Here is a 27,118-nt window from a genome sequence, read left to right on the forward strand (position 1 = left end):
ACCGGAGCCTGCGCTGCACCGAGGACGGCAGCCCCGGGGAGCAGCCCTGCCACCGGCACCGCACCAGGAGGGGAATCAGCCCCAGAGTCACCCGGGATGTGCCTGGAGCCCCCCCGGCACCACCACGACGGGCCGGGACTTCCAGCAGCAAGAAGGGCAAGGTGATGGGCAAACGGACACGTGTCCCGGTGAAGCCGGCAGAGCCAGGAGACCTGGGCATCTCCCCCCGACCCTGGCAAGCCCCCGCTGCCACCCCCAGCTGGCCCACGGCCTCTCCCCGCTCCCCCGTGGGTGTTTGGCCACCCCGGGCTGTCCCTGGGCTCCCAGGCTTGCACCAGCCCCGCTTCCTCCCACCGGTCCCATGACCACCGGCATCACCGCGCTCAGCCCAGCCCCGGCAGAGACAGAGCCGAGCTCCGCTGGGTGCCAAGGGGTCCCTGTTCCCACCTTCCCCCCAGTTTTCCAGCCCTGGGAAGGGGCAGGCAGGAGGCTGGAGCCCCATTGCCACCCACTGCCCTGTCCCAGCCCACCACCGCCATCCCACCGTGGGGAAGCCACTGCTGCCCGTGGTTTTTTGGCCGCACACCCTGCCTGCACCCGGTGAGCGCCATCGCTCCTTCCTCCCCTGGCTTATCGGCGCTTACAGGAAACCCCTTCTCCCGCTCCAGCCCCTTCCCGGAAGGTGAAGCGCCGAGCGTGGGGCTGCCGCCTGCAAATATTGACAGAGCTGGGAAGGCCAAGAGCATCGGGTCCTGCTCTTTGCTCCGAGCTAACGGTAAAGAGCCGCCCCTGGGCCAGCGGGCGCTGCCACCGGCGTGGGGCAGAGCTGCCTGGGCAGGTTGGTGCCAGCTCAGCACAGGACTCATGCCCGAGTCAGGTCCGGTGCGGAGCAGCACCGGCACCGAGCCCTCCGGCGGGGCAGCCCTCGCCCTGCTCACCCACTCCCCGTCTACCATCGTACCGGGACCCGGCGTGTGCCAGCTCGGGGCCAGACTCGCAGGAGGCAGCGGGAAGGGGCAGGATGCTCGGGTGGGTGATGGCCAAGGACCAGCCATCACCCACGGCCACCCCAAGTAGGGTCTCTCCCCTCCTGCAAAGGCCCAGCAGCCAAGAGCTGAGACCACACCGGGGTCAGGCAGCCCCGGGGTCACCATCCAGCTGCCTTCTCCTCACCCAGCACCAACCCGAACCCCACGGCACCACTCCGGAGCCGCTCTGCGCCCCCTCTCCCCCAGCACCACCAAAGCACTCGCTTCAGAACCCCCAAAGCAGGAGCTGTGAACCCCACTGATGTTGAGGGGGGTGGAAGGCAGAGCCCGGCCCCGGGGAGGGGGCAGGGAGCAAGGCGCCCCGAGGGGAAGGCTGGCACCCCAGCACCCGCTTCCCCCTTTCTCATGAGTCAAGCAGAAAACATAAATGAAAGGAGCAGAGGTGAAGCTGCCCCGGCCCTGCCACCCCCTCAGGGCTGGGGTTTCGTGACAGTTACAGGCGGATTCACCACCAAAGCAGCTGACTGGGGCCGGGACAGCCCCGCCGAGGAGCCTCTCCCAGCGCGGCACTGGGGGGGCCACGGTTACTCATTGGTCCCGCTGGGTACCACACTCGGAGCCGGGGACGCGGGGTGAACTCATGCTCACGTGAAGGAATTTCCAACAAGAATTTGCTCGCGGCAGGAAAATGTCTCTGCTCCACCCAGCCCCGCATCTGCGGCTCCCTACACGGAGCATCCCCGGCAGCCCATCACCCTCCCCGGCTTCTCTGGGGCCGGTGCAGGCACGTTGGGGACAAAAGGAGTGTGACATCCCTCCCCAGCACAGGTCTTGGCCACCTACTTTCCCCATCACCCTCACCACCAAGCTCGCCCCGAGATGAGAGTTTTGGGGAGCCCCAGGGCCAAAGCCAGGAAACGAAACAGAAATGAAGCAAAGCCTGGTTCTAGAAAAGGACTGAATTAATCATAGAAAAAAAGGAAGGGGTTTGTCTCGATCTCCGAAAACCCCTCGCGAGGCTGAATGGGGAGTGAAGCAGCCCCCAAAAACCCATCGTGAGGCTGAACAGGGAGGGAAGCAGCCCCCCAGCAGGGCCAGGCCGAGCCCCCAGTGACAGAGAGGCCATCCCAGGCTTCCCAGTCCCCAGCCCAGCATCCAGGTTCTGCTGGCTCTCCCAGCGGCCGCCCTCTCCTGCACGGTAGAAGGGAGGTGACCTGCTCACAGGGCAGCGATGGCCTTGGCAGCCACACGGCGGCCCAGGGGCAGGCTGAGATCCGTGATGGCCAGGACAATTTTGGGACTGGACATGGTAGACACTTTCACCAGCTCCGAAACCTGCCCAGAGAGAGGAGAAACGCAGGTAACTCACAAAAGCCACCAGAGCCAGGCAGTGGGACTCCCCCAGCCGGGCCCATCCGTCCCAAGGGACCAGTGCCCCAAAACACCCTGCAACCAGGGGAGGAGGACCCCCCAGCCACGGGACTCACCATGGTAAAGGGCATGAACTGGAGGATGCTGCCACGGCTGCCCTGCTCCAGACAGTCCACACACTCCTCCATGAACCACTGGACAAACTGGGTGTGGGTACCGGCCGTCTTAGCCCCCAGGATGGAAGAGATGAGCAGGAAGAGGTTCGCTGTGGAGAGAGGGAAATATCAAAAAGCCAGGCGGGTTCAGGGAGGCTGGGGGTGGCCCAAGCCTCCTGCACAGGGGAGAGGGCCCCAACCAGTGTCCCGGCATGGCTGGATCCGACCCCGCGGCCAGGTCTCACTTCTGGGGAGATGCAGCCCCCCACCATTACCTAGCACCCTGTTCAGAGGGTCCCTCATGCTGACGGTGTGGAGCTGGGAGGCGGAGAGCGAGCTGCTCATCGACCGATCTGCTGGGAAGGAGAACGTGCGTCAGGCTGAGGGGATGCTACAACGGCCTCTTGGCCCCCTCCGGTGCCCACTCTGGCCAGCTCCAGCCATTCGAGCTCACCCAGTCCTTGGGCTCCAGGAGGGTCTTTGCCCTGAGCCACCCTATGCAGCTGCAGAGGTTTGGACCGTGGTCCTTGTCATCCTCAGTACCCAAAGGAGCAAAGTCTTGGCTGTTTGGGCACGGCAGGGATGCGCAGCGGGGACAGTCTCTGCCCCGGTCACCATCCCTCGGCACAAGCCCACGCATGCCCCAGGCGTGACGGAGCACAGTAGCCCAGGGAGGGCTCCACACGCTGCCACTGCTGCTCTTGGGGTGTGACACTTGGCTCTTGCACAAGCCAGATTTATTCTGAGTCTGACCAAGTTGAATGGCATCTCCAAAGGGTAAGCGTGAGTGAGACCGTGACTGTGCTCCCTGCTCGCTTTTAATTGCAGCCGTGACTCGTCCCTGACGCTCCAGGAGGGCACAAGCAAAGTAACGCAATGTCACGACGGGGAGAGGAGCAGAACAGCGCTTTGCCCGGGCGAAGCGCGCCCCGCACATCCTGCGCACGCTGCCGGCAGCACAGCAGGCTGGGCGGAGCGAGCCAGATGTTCAACAGCTGCACAGCAGCACTCAGTTCTCACTCTCAGGGTATAATTTAACTACCAGAGCTGAGGCACGTCCAACAAGCCAGCAGCAAATCCTGGGACAGAGCAAGGGGAAGTATCCGACTCAAACTGGAGCACTGCTGGGTGCTCCTGCGGGAGAGGAACTGGGCCACCTCCGGTCCAACGGGATGGGAATCTCCTGGGAGGGCTCTTGTGCGGACCCCACAGGACACAGCCACTGCCAAAAGCAGCAGCGCCCACCTTGTGCCGCGCTGAGGATGCTCACCCCAAAAAAAAAAAAAAAAAAGAAAGCCCTCCCACACTTTTCTCATGGAATCACATGAGTTACGTCGCTGCTGCAGGAAGCAGCGTTTCCACATCACTGCAGCAAACAGCCCAAAAAAGTCCTGAATGTCACTGGAAAGAGGTGGGACTGCCTCAAAAGTTAAAAAAAGATAGTGAAATAAAGGGAAAACCCCATATTTCAACAGTAATGAAACTAAGAAAAACCACAGGTTGATGGATGGGTTGAAAACTAATGAATAAAGAGCAACTTAGGATAAGAGCATCAGGAGAAACAATGACCAAGGAACCTCCTGACTCACTGCCCAGGAGTCCAGACGTATGTGGGAGCCGTGACAGCACCCGCTGCGGCAGGAGGGCACCTCGGACACCCCGCCGGCATGTCCTGCTGGAGCTGTCGCAACCCACAGCACTGGCCTGCGGGGACACAGGGACGTGACTGTAGGACCTCATCAGCTCCGCGCGCTGCCTCGTTAACAACAGTGGAATGTCAGGATTTAGCCACAGACATCAGGAGCGTCACCTCCTGCCACTCGTGCTGCAGCACATCAGCTCTTCGGGCCCACGAGGACTGGCCGGGGGTGAAAAAGCTCTGACAAAACCTCCCTGAGCCCCCCCATGTGGAACAGACTGGGTTGGGTGGTAACGTCACGGAGGGAAGGTGTAACCTCATCCCCTTTCCTAAGTTGTTCTGACCAGAGAAATAAAGAGTTTGACCTTGTCTAAGGTGCAAAAGCTCCAGGGCAACAGCAAAACACTTGAGCACTCTAAATCTTCACCTGGCTGGCTTGGGAAGAGAAGCGTTTTTGTGCCAATACGCATTTTACACCCCAAAATAAGCAGAGAGGCAGCCCAGTGCCATCCCCAGGAGCCACCCTCCCACCCGCACTTACTGGGGCTGGAGAGGATGTTGGAGTCTTCCTCGTTGGAGCTCAGCAGGCGCATCAGCTTGGAGGGCTGCGTGTCGTCCAGCGGGAAGAGACTGATGTAATCCTGGGTGGGGGCAAAAGGGGTTCAGCCCCACCAGCCCCTCTCTGAGGGGGGATTCTGGCCCCTCTCCCTGGGGCTGATGACCCACCCTGGGCTCTGCACAGCCCCATGGCCCAGGACTACCATCTCTGTTCACTCAGAGCATGTCAGTCTGGGCCAATCACATACAGACCATCTCGTTACAGGCCCCCTTCCCCAGAAAAGAGAAGGGAAAACCTGCATTTTAAGGTCAAAGGACCTCAGACAGCCCAGAGAACCCGGCCTCAGCTCCCCATCCTCCTGCCACCATCACCCCTCGCAGACACTGCCCACTCTTGTGGACCAAGAGCCTCCAACCAAACCCAGCTCCATGCCAGATGCACCTCAATATCCTCTCGGTGCCTCTTCTTCTGCCTGGTGGACGCTTGGCCCTTGTTGTGGGAGGAGTAGGAGCTCAGGGCACACCAGACGGCGAGCCTGGGGACAGAGCAGGGACACTGCCAGGTGCTGCCAACCCACACAGATGACAGCGTGCAGGCAAGGGAAGATGGCAGAGGCCAGAGCATGCACCAGGACATCGCAAGTCCCCCCCTCGGTGAGAGGAACGGGATGCAGGACACCAGCGTGTACTCCTGCCAGCACTGTGCCAGGGAACCGGGTGTCTGGGATCCCCGTCCCAGCACAGAGCATCTCCCCATCTCCACAAACCAGCCCACCCACCCCCAAGGACACGGTGCCCGTGGGTGCAGGGTCTTACTTGGCCAGGGCCTTTCCCGGCGGGTCCATGAGGGTGTGCCACTTGGAGGAGTCCGTCAGCAGGTTGGGCAGGATGTGGCCCAGCAGGGTCAGTGTCAGCTGCTGCATGTCCAGGCAGAAGATGGCATAGAGCAGCTCCACGGCCCGCAGCGTGTGCTCTTTCCGTGTCTCCTTCAGCAGCTCCTGGGAGGCAAAGGGCAGGGCTGAGGGAGCCATGGGCACAGCTGGGCCATCCCCACTGGCCTCCAGGGCCCAGGACTGTCACAGCAGCCAGCTCAGGACTCCTGGGCACTAAGAGCATGGGCTAAACCCAGCTCCCTCCTCCACCCCATACCTTCACCAGGTTGTTGCAGAACCAGTAGACGCCCCCCATGTGCAGCAGAGTGTCAAAGATGTGGATGGAGTGGCTGTCGACCCAGCCCTTCTCCAGCACCTTGGTGAAGACGCTCGTCAGCACCTCCTTGATGGGCTTCTTGGGAGGCAGCAGGTTCCAGTAGGGGATGGTGTCCATGCCCATGGAGGGGAACTTGATCTGCGTGGCCGTCTGCTGCAGGACGTCCGCACACATGTGCTCCAGGATGGAGCTCATGATCACCACACTGCGGCAGAGAGAGACGGGGTCACACAGGCGCCGAGAAGTAGAAAGAAGGGCAGGAGATGGCACGACACAGGGCCTGGTGCACTGGAACTCACCGCTCATTGTAGAACTGGAGGGTGTTCTCACCATACAGGGGGGTGGCCAGCTGCCGGATCATCTGCAGGGACTTCTCCCGCTCATCCAAGCCCAGCATGCGGACGTGGGCCACCAGCCAGGCCACCGCACACACCGCCATGCTGCACACCTTCCCCTTGATGTTGTCCGTGATTTTCTAGGAGAGGAGATGGAAGAGGAAGTAGATGAGCACAGACCTGGAGATGCAGAGGTTTTATCTCAGCGTCACTTCCCACGGATGTGGGACGCGATTGTAGGGTCCAAGCCCCTCTCTCCTCCACGGGGTGAAACCTGCCCCTGCCAGCCCCACTGCCACCAATGGGGCAGCATCGAGGGGCTGGAGCCACATCAGTTCCCCACCCAAGTCAAAAAGGAGCCAGCGAGATCCACAGTGGCTGCAGGAGCATTCAGGGCAGGAGGACAGGGGACCCCCACCCTGCTGAAGCCTTGGCCCCTCCTCGGGACACAGCAGTGTGCCCATGCCCCTGCTCTGCCCCACACCATCCTCCCACCAGGCCTACTTGGATCGACTCAAAGGTGAGGACGCCGTTCTCCCAGGCATTGAGGATCTCCAGGATGGCAGCTGAGATGCTCAGACATGCCTCGTGCCACTTCATCTGCCTGCCGAGGAAGAGAGAGGCAGGAGGGGGTCAGGCACTTGTTCAGAGTGGCCATGGGGCCAGGGAAGATGGAGTGGGGGCTCCCCTCCTGGTCTGCCCCGGCTTGGCAGGGTGAGCTCTTACACCAGCTTCATCTCGGAGGAGTTGTTGAGGAGGGCGACCAGGGACTCCACCTTGGTGGAGTCGGGGCGGAAGCAGGGGTGGTCGGGGTTGAGGATCTTCCCCTCCTCGGGCATGCAGGTCAGCATCCAGGTCTCAAAGAAGGGCACCTCACCCGCCGGGCTCGACTCCGACAGGATCACCTGGAAGGGAACCAGCACAGGGGCTGTCACACGGCCTGCATCCAACAGAGACCCTGCCAGAGACGCCCACCTGCTGGGAACTCCCACCTGGAGGAACCCCCACTCTGCTGGGAACCCCCAGCTTGGGGAGGGACCCCCACTATGCTGGAAACCCCCACCCTGGGGTGCTCATGGCCAGGGGAACAGCGCCGCCCTGTGGCCTGCACAGGGAGGTAGGCGCCGGTTATCACCCAGTAAGGCACTGGTCAGCCCCCCAGTTTTGCGGCCTGTGGGCTGTGGTTTTCCCCCCTCTACCACAGGACTCCCCGAGGAACCACAGCCCATCTCAGAGCAGCACTCCAGTGGCTTCCCTCGGGAAGATGCCAGGACAGGACCAGTCCCGAGGGGCTGTGAGCATGGCAGCGGGGTCACCGCATCCTGCCCAGAAAGGGTCTCTTATCCCCTGCCTGCCGAGCTGTGCTCAGGGTCCCCAGTGCCGGCTCCGCAAGGTCGGGGTGCACAGTCCAGCTGGCAGCCAGCTGGGAGGGCTCCCGAGGGAGACACGAGCTGGGAATCCCACACGCCGCTTCCTCCCTTCAGCCCGCCATCACCCCAGGGACACTATTTTTGTCCAAAAAAAAAAAAGTTTTGCACATCTGTTCAGCAGCAGCTGGTCAGGAAAGTCGCTCGGAGCCGGACTGGGGGGATGAGACCTCATCACACGTCTGCTCTGGGCTGCCTCCAGCCAGGATCCCCCCCTCCCCACTCCCCAGGGATCGCCGGGCAGGGCCCCTCCGCCCGGCTTTCGCTCCCTCTCCCTGTTCCTGGTGTTTCGGTATCGTTTCGCCTCCCAACACACGCAGATGTCGAAACCTGGAACATTTTCAGGCAACCAAAGTACCGTTTCCTGAGCCGGGGCTGCAAGTTCCTCCTCTCACGGGGGAGGGCTGATGCCCAGCCTGGGTGCATGGAGTCCCCCTGGCCAACCAGCACCAAATTGGAGGGGGAACACTGGGAAAAGTCCGGTGAGATCAGAGCAGCGCTCCCACCGATACCACGGTACCATAAAGGGAGCACAAGCAAAGCCCTCAGGGAGGCTGCAGCCACCCCTGCTCCATCACCTGGCAACAACAGACCCTGCAGGGGTGGATTTCTACCTACACAAGGTCAAAGGCACTGGGGTGATTCACCCCAGGCATTGGGATGGCTTTGGGCACGGTGGTGGTGGCAGGCTGGCCACTAGAGGAGGCTGGCAGGCTGCAGCGCATCGGCAGAGCTTGCAAGGGCTTACCTCTGAGCCGTAGGTCTGGGCCACATGGCACAGCATGAGGAAAGAGATGTCGAAGAGCAGGGCCCGAACGGGGGCTCCTTTGGCTGAGGGAGGAGAAACAAAGACCTTGGGGCTCCCCAGCCTCGGCACAAGGAGGCAGGCAGGAGCCCTCTGAGCTCAGGGGCCAGGACCCTGCCGCCCCCAGGCAGCTTTTCTAACCCCCAAAGTGCTTGTGCGCGAACAGGGGCTCCAGAGGATGTGCCAAGTGCCTCCCTCCACCCCGTCTGCCTCTGCTTGAGCCCCCAAAGTGGCTTTGGCCTCCCTTTTGGCAGCCCCAGCCCACCCCCAGGCTCCCCCCAACACCGTGGAAGGTCAGAGCACTCGGGGAGTTTCATCACACGCAAAATGCAGAGTCCTTATCTGGGGCTCTGTGCTGACACATCACCCCTTCCAGGGAGGGAGCCGGGGCAGGGCCGGTCACAAGGGGCCCCGTGGGCTGGGACAGGGAGCCCCCACAAGCAGGGAGCACCCCGCATTTGGGATGGAGCCACATCCCCCTGTGCTGGGCCCAGCACAGCTCGTCTCGCTCCGGCGCTGCAGCCAGTCCCAGCTTAATCCAGCCGGGCCCCGCAGCGTCCCAGCACGTGGCAGTGGGGGGAGCACGGCTCGAACCACCCCACACATGGATGCGCACGCACTTACGGCCTTCTCCGTTGATCTGCTTCGTGAATTCATTCAGCCTGGAGGGGGCAGAGAGAGCCGCAGTGAAGCGTTATCACCACGCAAAACGGGCCCCTTCCCATCCCCGAGACAGGCGGGGGGCCTGCAGACCCCTTCCTGTCCCCCATTCCAGCGCCCAGCACGGAGGAGTGGGGTAGGCAGGGACCAAAGCGGGGCCCGGATCCGCAGACACCCTCCGGCAGAGCAGGGGACGAGCCGCCTCCTCCCTCTGCTCCCCTGCAGCAAAACAGGTCCAGCAACGCTGCTTTTCCCCACGCCCAGCCGGCATTTGAGCACCGTCCTCTCGCCGTGGGGATTTCTGAGTGTGGCCCGCTCTGTACCACAGCGGTACGAACCCGAGTGAGTGAGGGCAGAGAGGTGAACCCAGCCGGGCTGGCGTGTTTCGGGCTGCCCCAGGCCTCCCCACTGGAGGAATCACACCCCACAGCCCTACGTGTGTTGGTTGCGTGTGCTCTAACCAGGACACAGGCGCCTGGGGACTGAAGGTGCACACACAGTGAGAGCCCTGGATAGGAGCCTGTGCCGGTGCTTTCGGTTCTTTTAATACCCTTAAACCAGCCCAACTTTGATTCTCTGCCCTGTTCATGCAGAAGCAAAGGAGATGGGGTGCTTAGGGGTGCGGTCTCCCTGAGATCCCAGCTCTCCCAAGGGCTCTGCTGGATCCAGTGCTGCAGAGACACTGGGACAGAGGCACATCCAGCCCTATCTAGGGGGTAGCTTGAGGGGCTGCCCACTCACCCCAGCCCCACCAGTCACCAGGGACAGTGTCGTCCAGGTGGATACTCACTTGATGAACTTCCGAGCAAAGGATTTCAGCTTGCCCGTCGCTGCTGCCGCTGCCAGCAGCAAGTCCAGGCTCTTCCCTGACAGCATGTGACCCAAGACCCCAAGCAAGCCCTCGGGGGACTTGGAGTGATCCGCATCCATGGTCTGCAAAAAAAAAATAATAGAGGAAAGAGAAGTCACAGGGAATGTGTGTCACAGCACAGCAGTAAAACTGTGACCGTGGGGGCAGAATTGATCGGCTGCCAGAGCTGTCTCATGAGGCCTTGGTGAGCAGGGACCCCCAGGGCTCGGGGGGTGTGGGGATGGAGCCGTCTGTGCCCCCAGCACTGCAGGGCACGGCGCAGGGGAGAGCCGCAGAGCACCAGGGCAGCAAAACCAGCAGCAAAACATCCTCTCATGCTCAGCAGGCAACAGAGCAATACAAGGATGGGGGGAGTCCCCAGGGACCGGGGGAGACGCACACAGGGAAGCGGCTGAGAGCTGGACAGGCAGAGCTGGCTGGGCTCAGGCTGCTGGCACTGACAGCAATTTGCCGCCTGATGGCTCCTCCACCTTCCTGGGAAAGAGGAGAGGAGCTCCTCGTGCCCACAGCAGAGGAACAAGGCTGAGAGCAATTCCTCCACCCCATCACAGGAGATCAGGCACCTCCCAACCACCCCGGCTGCCTGGTGAGACCGGTGCTGCTGGAAACAGGCTCTGGGGCTGAGACTGGCCTGCCCAGCATGGTTGCGTGAGGGGACTCACCTTCAGGATGTTGGTGACAGTCGGCTCGGCCCTCAGGATGAGCCCTGGGTTTGGCTGGATGTTGGCGTTCTCAGCCGATTTCAAGTGCGGAGCGTGTTCTCTGTCCGCTGCCCTGGGGAATCCAGTGAGCAGGAATTCGTCACCCTGCCCTGCCCTCAGCCGCCTCCCACCCACCTCCACCATCGGCACCCCCAAGGAAAGGCCACCACCTCAGGCCAGCAATAGCCGCCACTCCCAGAGGACAGACTTTTACTCTGTCACTGGAAGCAAAGCCTCATCCCTCCAGGCCACGGTGTCCCAGCTGCAGGACAGCCAGCGCCATCACAGCTGGTCCTTTATGCTCCCCCCCCAGCAAGGACGGCAAGACAAGGTGTTCCAACCCCACTCGATTACCCGGACTTTTGAGGGGGCTGTACCGTTTGTCAATCAGGTTGTCCATGTTGGCCTCCGAAAGCAGCCCCTGCTTGCTGCACTCCTGCAGGAGCAGATCCATGCAGTCGCAGCTGAAAGAGAGAGAGAGAGGAGAGCGTTAGCCTGAGGGACAGCATTCCTGCTGCCCCGGGCAGTGCCACAGGGCAGGGGCACTCCTGGGTTGCTCTCCTGGCCCTGCTCCCACCCCTCTGAGGCTGCTTCAGGGCCAAAAGCAGCCCCAGATATCACACAGCATCACCAAAATGCTGTTCAGCTGTCAGACACTCAATGCCTTGCTCATTTGGCAGGTTCAGGAATCACAGAAGGAAGAAGGAATTGGATCAGAAACTATAAAAAGCCTCGCCAGGAGCTGCCCCAGCAGCCCGCATCGCAGCTCCCCACAGAGAGAACGGGGTGGTTGTGACGCAGACCGGCCACAGGCTCGCGGTGCTGCAGGTGGGCCCCATGCACAGCGATCACTCACTTGCATCGCTGATCCACTTTGTCGAGCAGAGGGGTCAGCTTCAGCAGGAACTCGAAGGCACAGTTCACATCCTCGGTAAAGTCCTGCAGTGCACAAAGCCAAGCGCTCAGCTCAGAGCGCTGCCGAAACGAGCCCACCTTCCCCTCCCACGCCGCCTGCTCCGTTAGAGGAAGATTGTTGGGAAATAGGCCGTTTCCTACCCAAGTCACCCCCACGCAGCTTTGGCCAGGCACCAGCACCACTGTGACAAACACAGCTCGGTGGTGTGCACAACGCGGCAAACGGCTCCAACCGCTGGCCCTCAAGACTCACCTTCTCCCCTTGGGGATATTTCTTGAGTTTAACCAGGACCTGGGGGATCTGAAAGACACAGAGGGTGGCTGTGACTGACCGAGGCAGACCCCATTCCGCACTCAGGACCTCCCAGCAACAGGGGCAGCAGTCACGCCAAACACGCCTGCATGTTTCCAGCCCAGGGAAAGAAGTGTTTCTGGAGCAGCCCCCACACCCAGGGGACTTTGTGCCCCTGCCCTCCCTTCTGCAGGGTCCTTCCAGCATCACAGGGAGCCACAGGGCACGGCCACCTCTCCACAGCCAGGCAGGAGACATGTGTCAGGCCTGAAATTACACGCAGATCCCCTTTGTCTGGTACAAAGAAAGGAGGGGAAGCAGACTGCTCCGGGGCTGCCCACAGCTGAGCTGTGGGAACGCAGGCCCCGAGGCTGCTGTGGCATCCTTCAAAGGCCACGATTTCCCCCAAGCACACCATCCCGAGAACTGCAAAACAAAGCGGGGCTGGGCTGAAAAGAAGCCCTGGACAGCAAAGCTGATGCTCAGCGGGTTGCAGGAGGGTTGTCGTGGGCTCGGCCGGGGTGTGGGGGGACCCCGAGGGCCACGCTGTGGGAGAGAAGAACCGATTGCTTTGCCAGGGCTCAGTGCTCAGCAGGGGCACACAGGGAAAAGGCAGCAGCAGAGCCGGGGCTTGAAGCACTGTGCTCGCTGTGGGGCTGGGCCCTACCTTCAAGAAGGTGAAAGCTGTCCACTTCAGCTCCTCCGTGCCCTCGGGGGATTCGATGAGGCCCACAAAACAGGCCTTCCAGATCTCCAGCACGAAGAGCGGGGAGGGGATGCGCTGCGGGGCACACAGACAAAATGCTCCAGTGCTGGAAAGGCAACAAAGTGCCTCCCCCAACCACAGCCAAACCCCGAGCCCCCTGCGAAGGTGTTGATGGGCTCCCGCTGCTCCCTGCAGCTGCGCCCATACCCTTGGACCAGGATCAGTACGGGGAGGTACAGAGCACAGAGCTTGCAGAAAGGCGCTAGTCACGCAGCCCCCAGGCCACCCTGAGCAGGAGAACAAGACGCTACTTCTGTACCTGCATCCTCTTCACCATCATCAGCTGCTCCACCAGCGGTTGGGTCTCTCCTGTGAGGTTCATGGTTCCTTCCAGTAGCACCACGGCATGTACGGTGGGGAAGCCGGTCTTGTTCAGCTGCTCGGAGTGGACCGAGAGCATGGTGGGGATGCTGGGTGGGAGAAGACAGCACAGGGTCACTGGAACCATGCAGGGACAGATCCTTGCTCCTCCTGTCCCATCCTTCTCTCCCAGCCAAGCCCCTGACACTTGTTGTCCCACCTCTCTCTGGGACAGGACAGCCCGGGCCCTGGGAGCAGCTCCAGGGGGATCCGGAGCAGGGAGGGCAGCTCTGGTGTGGCCAGAGAAGCTGAGGGATGGCGAGGGACCTCAGAGAAGCAACCCATAGGTAAGACTCCTTTGCAGCAAGTCACCACTAGCCCTGTCCCCTCTCCTACCCCAGAGCCTCTTGCCAGCTGCAGCCCACGGCCGGTGTAGGTGTCCGAGGTGGGAAGGGACAGGAGAGCAGGGAGCCAGCAAGCTCTTGGCCCCCAGAGCAGGGCTTGGACCCATTTTACCCTCCCAGCCCACAGAGACAGCAGCACAAAGCTACCTCTTGATGAGGGAGATGCAGTCATCGGCCCGGCTTCGCAGCGGGGAGTTGCCCAGGCTGTTCAGGTTCTCCCCCAGCTTGAGGAGGGACTGCTCCACAGCGCTCCAGGAGGCTGGGGAGGGAGGGCAGGCGTTCAGTGGGGCAAGTGGGGACAGTGACACGCTGAGAAGCCGGGCAGGCTGGCTCCAAAGCCCATGGCAGAGCCTGCCGAGGCTGGGGCTCGCGGTGAGCAGAAGTCAGTGCACCTCTGCAAACCCAAGCCGAGGGTCTACGTGCCACCCAGCAGCTCCTGTCCCAGGCTCGGCCTGGCACAGCCTCTTGGCGAGGCGCAGGCACCGACGGAAGGTGCAGGGCTGTGCCAGGCACGCCGGCGGAGCACAGGACCCGCTGCACGCCCAGGAACAGCTCACGCAGCCTTCACATTAATTCTGCTCCTCTTCCAAGGGCAGCATGGAGGGGAGGGGGCAGAGGGTGGCACGGAGCCAGGGAGGAGACGGTTACAGCAACAGGGCTGGAAGATGGATGGGCTTGGAGCCGCAGGGACAATGCGGCAAGGAGCTGGGCAGGGGGAAGGGAGAGGTGGCAATGACACGTCCCCAGGGCCAGCAGCGGCTCAGAGGAAGCTCTGGCAGTGGCCACGGGCAGAGCATGCTGTGGGGCAGGGCAGGAGCAGTGACATACATGTCTCCTCCAGCTTCGCGATGTGGATCAGGGCACGGTTCTTGGTGCTGCTGAGCATCTTCCCCAGCCGCTCCAGACACATCTTCAGCTGGCTCTCCGCCGCCACCTGCTCCAGCGTCTCCTTCACCTTCTCGGCGTAGAAGGCCGCACAGCGCAGGAGCCAGTTGAGGGCACTCATCAGTGCCCGGCAGAGGCCGATGCACTCCTCTGCTTTGCCGTGGCAGCTGGGAAGGGGAAAGAAATGGGACCGTGCTGTGTGCCGGGTTACTGGGCCCAGGGAAACTGAGGCACAGAAATGACGCAGGCTGGGGAATCCAAACCCACATCCCAGTGCTCCCAGTCTGCCCACCAGCTCCTCTGCCACAGGTCCCAACCTGCTCAGCTCAGGAGCATCCCAGTTGTGCCAGGGGAAATAAAGTCTCCCCAGTGCAGCCTCCTCTCTGGCCACTCTACTACAGGGAAACTTTCCAAGCCTCTAATCAAATTATCTTGCTAAGAGAGGCTCAGCGTTGATCAATGTGCTGTGAGAGGTGAACGCTTTCCCCTCCTGATGCACAAATCATCAGGGCCAGAAGTTTTGATCAAATTAAGCAGAGGATCAGATTAGGCAAGGACTGGATTAAGCGGCCGGCTCTGCAGTTGGCCAGCAACAGCTCCTTGTCAACATCTGTGACTGATGCATATTCATTGCTGCTGCTTCATTTCATGTAATTGAAGAGCTGCTACCTTCATCCCTCCTCCTCCTCCTCCCCCTCCTCCCGCTGCCCCTTGCCGCGTGCTGTCTGCTCTGGCCTCCCAGAAGAGGCTGTCAGGGGTTAACAGGAAGATTTCCAAGCTTTCTAAAAAAGTTTTTTTGTGGCCTGAATGGTCTGGACTCCCCTGGGTCCTGCAACACCAGCGGAAGAGCACAAAGCAAAACAAGGCAGCTGCCTGGAGAGCCTGGGGCAGCGCAGGCAGGACTGTGAGCGCTGGCAGACAGGGACATGTAGTCGGGGCCCTGGGAAGCTGCAGAGGCCACACAAGAGAAATTAAATGCTCTGAAGGGACAGACATCCTCAGGTCACAGGGCTTACACCCCCCTCCACCTACCTGAGCCAGGCAGGAATATCAGAGCAGAGGCGTTTATTCCAGAAAAGGTGGGTTTCTTGCTGCTTCCCACAAAGTTAGTGGGTTTTGGACCCCCTCTGCTCTCCCCATGCCGGCCCTCATGTGGCAGCCCAGCCTGAGGGGGACAGCGAGTGGGGAACAGGCACGGAGCTGGAGGGCAAACCTGCCTCCCTCTGCCAGGGCAAGTATCCAGGGCTCAGCCGGGCCCCACTGGCTCCCGGTAGCACCCGTGGTACAGCCCAGGGCCAAGGCAGCAGGGCTGGAAGGGCCACACCATACCTGAGGCGGTCGCAGAACATGTCCATGATCTCCAGCAGCGACTGGACACACAAGTCCCGGGAGAAGTCATCGAACTAGAGGAGGAGAACAAGGAAGGATTTCAGATGGGGGCTGCCGAGCTCCAGGCGCCTCCGAAAACAAACACAACCCCTTCCTCCACGGGCTGGGCTGGGCGCTGCCGGCCACAGGACGCTCGCCCTGGCAGCTGCCCAGCAGCCACTTGAATGAGAACTAGGTCAGGACTGTCCGACAGCCGGGTCGTGCCCTCCCGGGGTCGCGGGAGGCAACCGGGCCACGGCAGTGGGGACGAGGCTGGGGTTTTCTTAGCAGCTTCCCTGAGACGGCAGCAGGGGCCTGAGGTCCACTCCCCGCCGGCTGCCTTGACGCGGCGGTGGCTCGGTGCCCACCCCCGGCTCGGCGGCGCTGGCAGCGCCAACAGCCCGGCTGGCCGCGGGGCCGGGAGGGCGGTGGGCAGCAGAAGCGTGGCTCCCCACCTCCTCACGGAGCAGATGGGGCCACCCCGCCGGGCCGGAGCTAGCCCGCAGGTCTGCTCTCGGCCCACGCTGATCTGAAGGAGGAAGCCTCAGCTGTCAAGGTCAGCTCTCTGCCCGCCCTGCCAGAACAGGCAGCAATGCACAACCAGGGGAATGGTGAGGAGCTTGTGGCATTCGGAGAAGACCTGCCACCGTGCTCAGTGTCAGCTGGCTCTGCCCTCCCCTGGGATCGCGACCACCAGCCCAGAAGGGTGCTGAGCCCCGCTGGAGGGGTCCCCACCCTCGATGAGGCTTTGCGGTATGTTTATGGCACAGCTCCAAGCTCAGCCTGTGCCACCCCAAAACAACGCTGGCACGGCGTGGCTACCAGTACCTTTCTCCTCCTGTCCCCTAGTAACCACGAGGAGGTGGGAGGAAAGAAATTATTCTCCCTTAAATTATTCTCCCTTCAGATCAGAGATCACCCTGACAAGGCTAGTGCCTGAGGAGGGTGGGCTGCGAGGGGCTATGCCTCCCTCCAGAGCGGCCCCAAACGCCAAGCAGAGGCGGCCACAGAGGACTCATCCCCATCAGAGTGGCACAGGGCCACTGAGCACCCGTGGGAAGCCAGCTGGCCAAGCAGGGCTGGTGGCCACAGCCGCGTGGCTTGGGTGCTGGCAGCCCTCCCTCGCGAGCGGCGCTGCTTTTCCCATCGCCAGCTCCGGATCCCCACGGCGCTGCCAACGCCGCCGGCCGCAGAGGGATGTGGTTTCCAGCAGCTGGGGCGTGGTTTACGCACAGGGCGCTGCGGGGCAGGAGCCTGCCAGGCCCCACACGACGGAGGGAACGCGGCTTTCACACCCGCAGCCGTCCCCAAAACCAGAGCGGGACCTGCCAGGCGCGGCGGCAGCCTGTCCCCAGCGGGACACGGAAAGACTCGGGCACTAATCTGCACCATCTGACCGCTGCTGACTCAGCAGAGGATGTCGTTTTCCACTTGACCTATATTCGGTGAGAGTTGTGGGGAGGGAAATGGATACGTGGGTCACAGAGAAAGAGAAAAACCCCAGAGAGCACCTGCCAGAGCCGTACCTTGCTGATGGCCGTCAGGACTGTGGAATAAGACACCATCTACGAACAAAAACACAAAACCAAAACACGCTGGGTGCGGTGGCGTGTTAGCGGGTGATGTTTGCCAGCGCGGGGCTGGTTGCTGAGGAACGGCAAGGTCAGGGCACGGCCCCGGCTGCCTGTCACCACCGCAGACGGGGCTGGGGCGCTGACCCGGCACAAATCCAAACAGACATTTTTAGGTGAGCGCTGATTCGTTTCACACAAACTTTAGGCGATATTAAAACGCCGCGCTGAGAAAGCGCAGAGCTTCCAGCAAGCGCGGAAGCTCTCGGAGGGCAAAGATTCCCACCCCACGGGCAATGGGCAGAGGCGATTTACCGAAACACCCCTGGCTTGGGCTGAACCCTCCAATGCCCATCCAAGCCCGGGGGATGCACAGACGGGAGATTTGGGGTGTCTGCCCGCCACCGACTCCGCACCCCTGTTTCTTTGCCCACCTGCTAACTGCGAAGTGACACCCAGCAGCGTCTGCAGCGCAAGATGGCGCGGGGAGTGTGGTTACCTGGGAGCTGATAGCGTATTTCAGGTAGGACAAGATGAGTGGGTTCGGCGACGGCCCGATCATCGCCTGCTCGAGAAGAGCCTCTGCAAGCAAAGGAGAGGGGCCGGGAGGTCCCGGGTCAGCGTGTTACACAGGTGTGGGGACACACAGACACACGCACGCTCTGCCCTCATCCCACAGGACAAGTGGCAAGGACAAATTGTGCTAACCGCAGTGACTCTGCACCGCTCTTCCCTGAAATTAACTGAATCCCACAACTTTCTAATCCCCGACGGCAAAAGCCGGTAAATAATTCAGACAGCACAAGCAGCCTCCTGCTAACTCAGCTCTCCCTGGGCACCCTGGCCCCGAAACAGCGTCTGCCGCTTTCCAAACACGTTCCCCTCCCTCCCACATCCTGCCCAGGAGGTTCTCGCATCCTCCACCGAGTGACTTTTGCTCTGGCACCTGGGGCTGAACTCGGGGCAGACAGCCCCCTCTCCGCTGGGCCCAGCCCTGCGCGTCTGGCCCTCCCTGCCGCCGGCTGCCTGCCAGCGCCGGCCCGCGGATGCTGGAGGGGCTCTGCCCGTCCTATCTGCTCAGTCAAGCCTTTAATTGACCATTTGAACTATGGCAGAGCGCAGGAACCACCTCCTGAAAGCAGGCCCCGGGCTGCGGCACGGGCTGTAAGTAGGTCAAAGCACCCAGATGCAAGAGGGGGCAGCGGCCGTTTGGGAAGTTGTCGCCCCGAAGACGAGGAGGAGGAGGAGCAGCAGCCGTCGCCGGATCCTGACGGCGGGAGCAGGAGACTCCCTGGGTCTCGCTCGAAGGCTCTGGCCTCGGCCAAAAGCATCTCAGCTCAAGGACAGAAGGCTAATGGCAGCCTTCCCCTCCCCATCTAATCAGGGAGTGTCAACACGAGCCAGCCACATGCTGTTACCCACTGCAGACGTGTCAGCATAGATTTGCTGGGCACTGCCGTGATCCTGGCAGCCCGTGCCAGCTTCTCCTCCTTTGTAGTTTAAATCTGAAAGGCAGGAGCTTGGGAAAGGACGGCTCTAGGGCTGCGGCGAGAGGCAGCGGTTGTTACAGCCATGGGGGCCTCGGGAACAGCCTCTCCGTGTGCCCACCACAACGCTCCTGCTGCCCAGGACGGCGTCGGTGTCAGGATTCTCCTCCGGTAACGGGGAGAGAGGGACCCAGCTCCCTCCCTGTCCTTGAAGAGGGGCTGCCCTCCAACGAAGCCCGGGCTAACGAGGCACTAAGAAGTGACCAGGAGAAATTGCAGGGATTGATTATCTCCGACCTGGCCTCAGTCGGCAGAAAGCTGCCACCCTGCTTTCGGGGATACGCAGACGGGCCCACACCAAGCGCCCCACGAGCCCCATGAGTGGAACGGGAACTGCCGGGCCGGGAACAGGCACCAGGGAGCCCCAGGGGTCAGCTGGCCAGCGGCAGGGCTGGCCCTTGAACCAACCAACCCCCGCGTGACCCAGTGCTGCGTTCACAGCCCCAGCTCCCCTGGCTCTGCCAGCCCCTCCCTCAGCAAATCTGTCACCACCCCACCACCACAGCCAGGCCCCACAGCTCCAGCTCTGCTCCTCCAGCCCCACATCACCCTGGGGGCTGGGCACGTCCATGGGCCACAGCGGGACAGGGACAAACCCGGCCTGAGGAGCTCAGCCATGAGGTTTGACAAAACCCACCACCATGGGCCAGACGCTGCCAGAAGAAACAGGCGAGGAGCGCTGCTGCCTGCGCCGGGGCTATTTCCCTTTAAATCCCCCGGTGCAGCAATCCTGGAGCAGGGCTCTGTTTATTTATCCAGCAAACATGCGTTTGCAGCACAGGAAAAAAAAAAAAAAAAAAAACGACCTAGCAACAAGTTTCTATAATTGGCATAAAAGCCTGGCAAATCTTTAAACCGTGGCGCTCAGCAGGTACCAGCGCTTGGCAGGATTTGTGTCAAACGCCCTTGAATAGGAACGGGAAAAGAAACCCCAATAACTGGGGGTGGGAAGCGGCCTTCGGAGCAGCACCTGGCTCCTTCGCAGCGCTTTTCCCTCCTTTGGCTAGACACGCTGAGGAGGCAGACGGGGCCGTTATCCCTCACGGTGGGGGAAACTGAGGCAGGTAGCGGGAACCTGTGCACAGCCAGGTGGTGAGCGGTGATGGGGCACAGCCCTGCGGAACCATTCCAGTCCCTAAAGGGGCTCCAGGAAAGCTGGGGAGGGACATTTTATCAGGGAGCGGAGCCATAGGATGAAGGTGAACAGTTTTAAACGGAAGGAGGGAGGATTTAGATGAGATCTCAGGGAGAAATTCTTTGCTGTGAGGGTGGTGAGAGCCTGGCCCGGGTTGCCCAGAGAAGCTGTGGCTGCCCCATCCCTGGAGGGGTTCAAGGCCAGGTTGGAGGGGGCTTGGAGTGACCTGGTTCAGTTGAAAATGTCCCTGTCCAGGGCAGGGGGTTGGACTAAATGGCCTTTAAGGTCCCTTTCCACCTAAATCACTCCATGACTCTGTGATCCCAGCAGCATTTTGGCACATGCTGCTGCAGCCAGCAGCTATCCCAGCCCTGCTGGGGTGTCCTGCCAGGCCAGCCCTCCGCCACAGGCTGAGCTTCCGACCAATTTAACCACAGCTCGGGCAACAGGACCACCTTGGGCAGCACCGGAGCAAGTAGCCCCAAAGCAGAGAGCCCCATCTACCCCACTCCTGCCCCCCTGCTCTGCCCCAAGCCAGCTCCATCCCCAGTGTCCCCCCTTGTCCTCTCACCTGCCAGGTTGAGGATATCCCAGGTGGCTCCGCGGGGGAAGAACCGCTTCATGTTTATGGCCCACTGATAGTCGCTCCATCTCTCCTTCCAGGCCTGCAGGATGGCCTGCTTCAGGTTCACCACCTTCATGGCCACCCTCTGCCAAGGGAAAGGGGACAGGGAAAAAGCTGACAGGATTTTGGAGCAAGGAAGGGGAAGAATGACAGGATTCAGGGGAAGGAAGGGGAAGAATGACGGGATTTTGGGGAACGAAGAAAAAAAGGCAGGATTTTGGGGAAGGAAAGACAGGGATGGCAGGATTTTGGGGAAGAAAAGGAAGGAATGGCAAGATTTTGGGGAAGAAAAGGAAGGAAGGCCAGGATTTTGGGGAAGGAAGGAATGGCAAGATTTTGGGGAAAGAAAGGAAGGAAGGAGAGGAAGGACAGGATTTTGGGGAAGGGAAGGAAAGGAAGGAAAGGCAGAATTTTGGGGAAGGAAAGACAGGGGTGGCAGGATTTTGGAGAAGGAAAGAAAGGAATGGCGAGATTTTGGGGAAGGAAAGAAAGGAATGGCAAGATTTTGGGGAAGGAAAGGCAGGATTTTGGGGAAAGGAGGGAAGGAAGGCCAGGATTTTGGGGAAAGGAGGGAAGGAATAGCAAAATTTTGGGGAAGGTGGGGAAGGAAGGACAGGATTTCGGGGAAGGATTCCTGACCCACACACCCCCCAGAGTTTGGGCCCAGCGGCTCCTGAGGGGAAAGGGAGGCCGCGACTGGAGCCTGGCCCTCCCCCGGGGCGGGATGGGGGTCTCCGGGACCTCTGGTGAGGGGGCCGACCCCGGAGACCCCTATCCCCGCCGGTTGTACCCATCCCCGTCGCCCCTCACCTCCTCCCAGCAGCGCAACAGCCGGCAAAGGCTTCCCTCAGCCCCTGGGCACCGCCATGATGGCACCTGCCAGCAAGCCGGGCGCTGATTGGGCGGCGGGGGGGCGGCGCGGCGCGGTGTCTGCTGGGAGTTGTAGTGCGGCGGGGAAGGGAAGCGAAGGGGGTGCGAGGGCGGGGTGTAAAGGCGTGGGGGTGCAAATGAGGGGCGTGCAAATGAGTGGGGGGGGCAAATGAGTGGGTGCGGAAAGGCGTGGGGGTGCAAACCATGTGTGGGCGAAGGAGTGAGTGTGCAAACGTGTGGGTGTGCAAACGTGGGTGTGCAAAAGCACGTGCGGGTTTGGGTGTGCAAACAAGGTGCAAGCAAAAGCGTGAGCGTGCAAATGCGTAGGGGTGCAAAGAAGGTGTGTGCAAAGGCGTGGGGCTGCAAAGGCGTGGGTGTGCAGGCACGCTGGATGCAAAAGCCTGGAGATACACACGCGTGGGCGTGCAAATATATGTGTGTGCAAACAATGTATGTGAAGGTGTGTGGGTCTTGGCAGGGGGTGTGAGCACGGGGTGTGCACGTGAGGGTGTGTAAACAGGGGCGTGCACACATGGGAACGTGTATGTATGGCAGTGGGGGTGTGCATGGCTGTCTGAGTGTGTGATAGTGTGCGCACACACGTGTGTGAGCACAGTTGTGCATACAGACACCTGTGTGTGAGCACGGGGGGTGTACATGTGGGTGTGCAGACATGGGTGTGCACATGGGAGAGGGTGTGCATGTAGATGGATGCGTCCACATGTGTGCTGGGGTGCGTGTGCATGTAGATACACGTGTGTACATATGTGCACGCACATGTGTGAGCATGCGTGTGCACACAGGCACATGTGTGTGACAGCAAAAGCGTGTAATCATGCGAGTGTGCACACGGGAGCAGGTGTGCATGCAGGTGGGTGTGTGCACGTGTGTGCCAGGGCACATGCGTGTGCATAGATGCATGTGTGTGCCTGTGTGCACACACACACGTGAGCGCGTGTTGTGCACACAGACACATGGGGGGGGTGTGACACAGAGGCCCGCGAGCAGGCGTGTGCAGGCCCCTGTGCGTGGGTGGACACATGCACAGGGGTGTGCACAGGCGTGATGGCAGACACGCGTGTGTGTGCACACACGCTGGCAGCCCTGGGGCTGCCCCCCCCTCCCCGCTGCGGTACCAGCAGCTAAAAATAGCCCCGGTGGCTGCTCCCGCCATCACCACGGCAACGGCAGGATGAGGGGGGGGGGCTGCATAGCCGGGGGGGGCTGCATAGCCCGGGAGGGGGGGGCCGCCCCCCAGCACCCCCCTCCAACGGCCATGCGAGCCCCCCCGCGGCTCAGGAGGGGGGTGAAGCCCCCCGGGGTGCCCGGAGGTGCCGCCGTAGGGTGGAGGGGGGGGACACACCCGCTGCCCCCCGCTCCCCGAGCCCTCCCGGCCCAGCTCGGGGGGGGGGTTGGGGGGGGTGGGGAGGGTCTCCGGGGCCCGTTAATTCCCCGGTGAATCATTCATGGGGCCGGGGCGCCGCAAATCCCCCCGCGCCGGGGCCGGGATTAGGCGGGCGGGCGGCTGCCCAGCCGGCGAGGGGCCCCGGCAGCGGGGGGGGCTGGGGGGGGACATCGAGGGGGAGGGGGGGGCGGCCCCTATTCATCAGGAGGGATTTCCTGTGCCGGAGAGGGGGGGGGTCCCGCTCCCCGCAGCTGGCGGGGGGGGGGAGGACCGGCGACAGCGGCGGCCAGTCCATGTCGCCGGGCGGGAAGGGACAAGAGGAGCCCCCCCTGGACAAGCTCCCCCACCCTCCATGGCAAAGCACCCCCAAACCTGGGCCTGGCGGGGTACGGGGAGGGGGGGTGGGGGGGCTGTGGGATGCGCTGAGGGGGTCCCAGCCCCCCCGGCGCGGGGAGGAGGCGGAGGGGCCCCGGCCTTGGCCGCGCGCCCCAGCCCAGCTGCCTCCAGCCCCGGGGCCGGGGGGGCCGGAAGGGGCCGGGGCCGTTCCCAGCGCCGGGGGCAGGCGGGGGGCGAGCGGGGAGGGCAGGCGCCGGGGGGGCGGGGGGGGCTTCCCCTTCCCGCGGTGTAACCGGGGCAGCCGGGACCCCCGGTGCCGGGCTCTGCCGCGGGGCGGGGGGGGGGTCACATCGCCGGTTCCCACCCGCCTGCGCCGGTGTTTGATGGGGTGTGAAGGATTTAATTCGGGAGGGGGGGGGCTCCCAGTGGGAAGGAGGGGGTGGGGACACACTGAGCGGGATGGGGACACCCCCACGGGGCCACCCGGACCCCCGACCGGCGGTGGGTGGGTGCCTCCAATGATGGGGATGCTGCGCCCCAGCGTCACCCCCTTCCCGGGTGTGAAGGATTTAATTCCCGGGGGGGCTCCCAGCGGGATGGCGGGGGGAACACACACACCCCCTGGGATGGGGGACGCCCCAACGCGGCCATCTGGAATGTGGGGCACCCCCACGAGGCCACCCGGACCCCCGGCGGGTGCCGCCCCACGGGGGCCTCCAATGATGGGGATGCTGCGACCAGTGTCACCCCCTTCCCGAGGGGCCCGGGGTGGGGGGTGTCGGGGGGGCCCAGCTCGGCCCTGCCGCCGGGCTCGGGCTATATATAGCGGCTCCGCGCCGCAGAGCAGCGGGATGAATTTTAATGAGCTTGTTCCGGCCGACTGCATCGCCCCCGAGAGCGACGCGGCCCCCCCACGTCCCTCGTGTCCCCCCCCCACCCCTCCCTCCGCCTCAAGGGTCTGCAGCCGGGCGTGGGGTCCCCGGCCTGCCCGGGGGAGGGGCAGAGGGGTCAAGGGGTGGCACTGGGGGCAGTGCCATCCCTTGACCCCTCTGCCCCTCCCAGGGGTCCTCCCGGGGGACCCCTCTGCCCCCCCCGGGGGTCCCTCCCGGGGGTCCCGGCAAGGGATGAGGTGGGGGGGGAGGGGGCTGTGCTGGCGATGGGTGGGAGAGGCTCCCGTCCATGCCCCGGGGGGCGGGGGGGGGGGGCGGTTTGGAGCGAACCCCAGCCCTGCCTCAGTTTCCCCGTCGGGACGGAGGGTGCCGGGTGGCCGCGGGCGGGGGGATCTGGGGACACGGCGCTGCGCGGAGGTGGCCGAGGCCGGCGGGTCGGGGGCAGGCGAGCTCAGCCCCGGCCCCGGCCTTATCGCGGGCAGACGGCGTTGCCGGGGGGGGCGGCCGCAGACGCGCCGTGTTTGCCGAGGATAAAGTGTACGGTACAAGCGGGGGCCGGGCCGGGGGGGCCGCCACCCTGCCCCTGCCCCTGCCCCTGCCACGCTGGCGCCCCGGCTCCCGACAGCTCTGGAGATGGGGGGTAGGGGGGGGTCCGGGGGGATCCGGGGCGACGCGGGGACCAGGGGGGCCATGGGAACCGGGGGGGGGGGGGCACGGGGACCACGAGGTTATGGGGACCAGGGATAGCGCAAGGACATGGAGACCATGTGGACAATGGGGACCAGGGACAGCACAGGGACCGGGGGGGGGACATGGGGAACACAGGGCCACGGGCGCGGGGCACCCACCAGCAGCCCAGGCTGTCACTCTGCCCCCAGCCCCGGGGTGGAGGATGGGGGCTGCTCTGCCCCCCATCCCTTGGGTACCACCATCCCCTGGGTACCCCCATCCCCTGGGTACCACCACACCGTCGGTACCCCCATCCCCCGGGTACCACCGTCCCCTGGGCACCACCGTCCCCTTGGTGTCCCCCTCCCCTGGGCACTACGATGCCCTGAGAGCCGCTGTCCCCTGGGTGCCCCCCTCCCCTGGGTGCTGCCGCGCCCCGGTTACCCCCATCCCCTGGGTACCACCCTTCCCTGGGAACCCTCATCCCCTGGGGACCCCCACCCCCTCATCCCCTTGTCCCCCGGGTACCCTCGTCCCCTGGGTGCCACCGCTCTGCCTGTGCGGCCCAGGGAGGGGCGGGCCACGGGGATGGGGGGGGGGGGGCCGACCCCCGCCGGGGGTCCCAGGGCCGAGCTGCGGTGCCCAGGACCGGGGGGGGGGTTCGCGGCAGCGTCCCTTTAAGCCCGGGCATGATGGGATGTGTAGTCCGGGGGGGGAGCGGGGGGGGGGGCTGGGCGCAGGGCCTGCTGGGAAGGAGGTGGGGTGGGACGGGCGGGTTGGGGTCCTACGGGGGGGGGGGGGACCCCAGCGCCCTCCCCAGCGCGCCCCCCGCGCCCCCCGTGCGCGCAGCCACCCACGGCCCGCCCCACGGCCGGGGCCAGCCCCAGCCCCACAGCGGGTCCCTGCCCCACAGCCCCATACCCCCCCGGGGGGGGCGCAGGGGCAGGGCCCACCCGCCGTGCGGTTGCTGGGTGCCCCGTGGGGCCGGGGCCGGATCCCGCCCGGGGCGGTGCGGGGCCCGGTGGGTCCCCGGTGCCCGGTGTGCGCCGGGCTGGGCACCCCGGGGTGCGGAGCTGGTCCCCACTCCCTGTGGGCACCGTCCCCCGCCCCCCGTGGGTGCTGTCCCCAGCCCCCCCGTGGGCACCATCTCCATCCCGCCACGGGCAGCGGCCCTGTGGGCACCGTCCCCGGGTCCCCCTGGGTGCTGTCCCCAACCCCTGTGGGCACCGTCCCTTGTCACCCTCATCACTGTCACCGTATCCCTGTGGGTATTGTCCCCGGATCCCCGTGGGCACCATCCCCACCCCGTGGTGGGCACCGTCCTCGGGTTCCTGTGGGCACCGTCTCCAGCTCCGCTTAGTTCCTGTCCCCAAACCCCGTGGGCAGTGTCCCCGGTCCCCGTTGTCACTCTCGCTGCACCCCTGTGGGCACCGTCCCCAACCCACCACGGGCACCATCCTCAGCCCACCACGGGCACCCTCCCTGTGGGCACCGTCCCCAGCTCCCCGTGGGCATTGTCCCCAACCCTTGTGGACACCCCGTTGTCACTGTCACAGCATCCCTGTGGGTACCATCCCACACCATCTCCACCCCGCCACGGGCATCATCCCCGGGCCTCTGCGGGCAACCCCCCCCCCCCCCCCCCAGCTCCCTTTGGGTACCGACCCCAAGCTGGGGGGGCACCGTCCCCCGTCCCCGTTGTCACCGTCACGGCGTCCCTGCGGACACCGTCCCCGTCTCCCCGTGGGCGCCGTCCCGGGCTCCCCAGACGCACCATCCCCTCCCGCCCACGGGGCACCGTCCCGTCCCCCCCCCCACCGTGTTCCCCGTCCTGTGCGTGCGGGAACGGGGAGTCTCCGCCGTTCCCCGGCGGGTGTCGTGTGTCCGTCCCGTCCCCCCCCCCCCGTCCCCCCCCCCCCCCCCCAAGGAGGGCTCGGTGGGGCGGGCGCAGGGTGCAGGGAGCGGCGGCGGCCGGCGGAGGGGGCTGCGGCCGCGGCGGAGCGGAGCGGGGCGGGCGGCGCGGCGGGGCCGGGGGAGGAGCCAGGCGCCGTCGGCCGCCGCCGCCGCTGCGCCCCGCTCCGCTCCGCTCCGCGCCCCGCTCCGCGCCCGCCGCCCGCCGCCCGCCGCCGCCGCCCAGGTACGGCCCGAGGGGGCCCCGCCGCCGACCCCCCGCCCGCCGCCGCCGACCCCCGGTTGTTTACCGCCGGCCGCGGCACCCGCCCCCCCCAACCCCCCCCCCCCCTCCCCCCCATCTTCCCGGGGCGCCCCCCGGCTGAGCCCGAGCGCAGTTCGGTGCGTGCAATCCGGGGGGGAGGTTGTCGGGGCGGGGGGGCCGGGAGCGGCGGGGAGCGGGGGGGGGGGCCCCGGCCCGAGCGCGCACCGGGAGGAAAAACACGGGTAAATATTTTTCGTGAAAAATC

The 27,118-nt window shown here is 63.9% G+C and overlaps 1 protein-coding gene across 4 annotated transcripts; it reads right to left on the reverse strand.

Annotated features, from left to right (window-relative positions):
- Positions 1-1,931: 1,931 nt before the first annotated feature.
- MED24 (mediator complex subunit 24) lies at positions 1,932-20,604 on the reverse strand. 4 transcript variants are annotated; one of them, XM_074162794.1, is made up of 25 exons: positions 20,475-20,604; positions 17,721-17,803; positions 17,177-17,215; positions 15,612-15,685; positions 14,226-14,449; positions 13,545-13,656; positions 12,953-13,103; positions 12,595-12,708; positions 11,889-11,936; positions 11,577-11,659; positions 11,098-11,184; positions 10,682-10,793; positions 9,939-10,081; positions 9,113-9,150; positions 8,432-8,514; positions 6,983-7,161; positions 6,761-6,860; positions 6,221-6,396; positions 5,862-6,126; positions 5,529-5,710; positions 5,155-5,248; positions 4,696-4,795; positions 2,791-2,868; positions 2,477-2,625; positions 1,932-2,324 (listed from the first exon to the last, which is right to left on the reverse strand). In XM_074162794.1, exons 1-25 carry the CDS (start codon positions 20,602-20,604, stop codon positions 2,208-2,210), a joined length of 2,961 nt encoding a protein of 986 aa, XP_074018895.1. In that variant the 3' UTR covers positions 1,932-2,207. The 4 variants fall into 4 exon arrangements, with proteins under 4 accessions (XP_074018895.1, XP_074018894.1, XP_074018896.1 ...); XM_074162793.1 differs by having other exon boundaries at positions 2,791-2,871; XM_074162795.1 differs by lacking the exon at positions 17,177-17,215 and having other exon boundaries at positions 2,791-2,871.
- Positions 20,605-27,118: the final 6,514 nt, after the last annotated feature.

This window comes from Numenius arquata, chromosome 23, assembly GCF_964106895.1.
Source record: "Numenius arquata chromosome 23, bNumArq3.hap1.1, whole genome shotgun sequence".
Classification (NCBI taxonomy): domain Eukaryota; kingdom Metazoa; phylum Chordata; class Aves; order Charadriiformes; family Scolopacidae; genus Numenius; species Numenius arquata.

Bases quoted from the DNA above. Each gene is read 5' to 3' on its own strand.
- MED24 (XM_074162793.1), bottom strand. From the start codon at position 20,604: ATGAAGGTGGTGAACCTGAAGCAGGCCATCCTGCAGGCCTGGAAGGAG. The intron at 14,450-15,611 runs GTATGGTGTGGC...TCCCCTTCCCAG, and splicing joins ATGTTCTGCGACCGCCTCAG to CTGCCACGGCAAAGCAGAGG. The intron at 2,626-2,790 runs GTAATGGTGGGG...CTCTCTCCACAG, and splicing joins CCCTCTGAACAGGGTGCTAG to CGAACCTCTTCCTGCTCATC.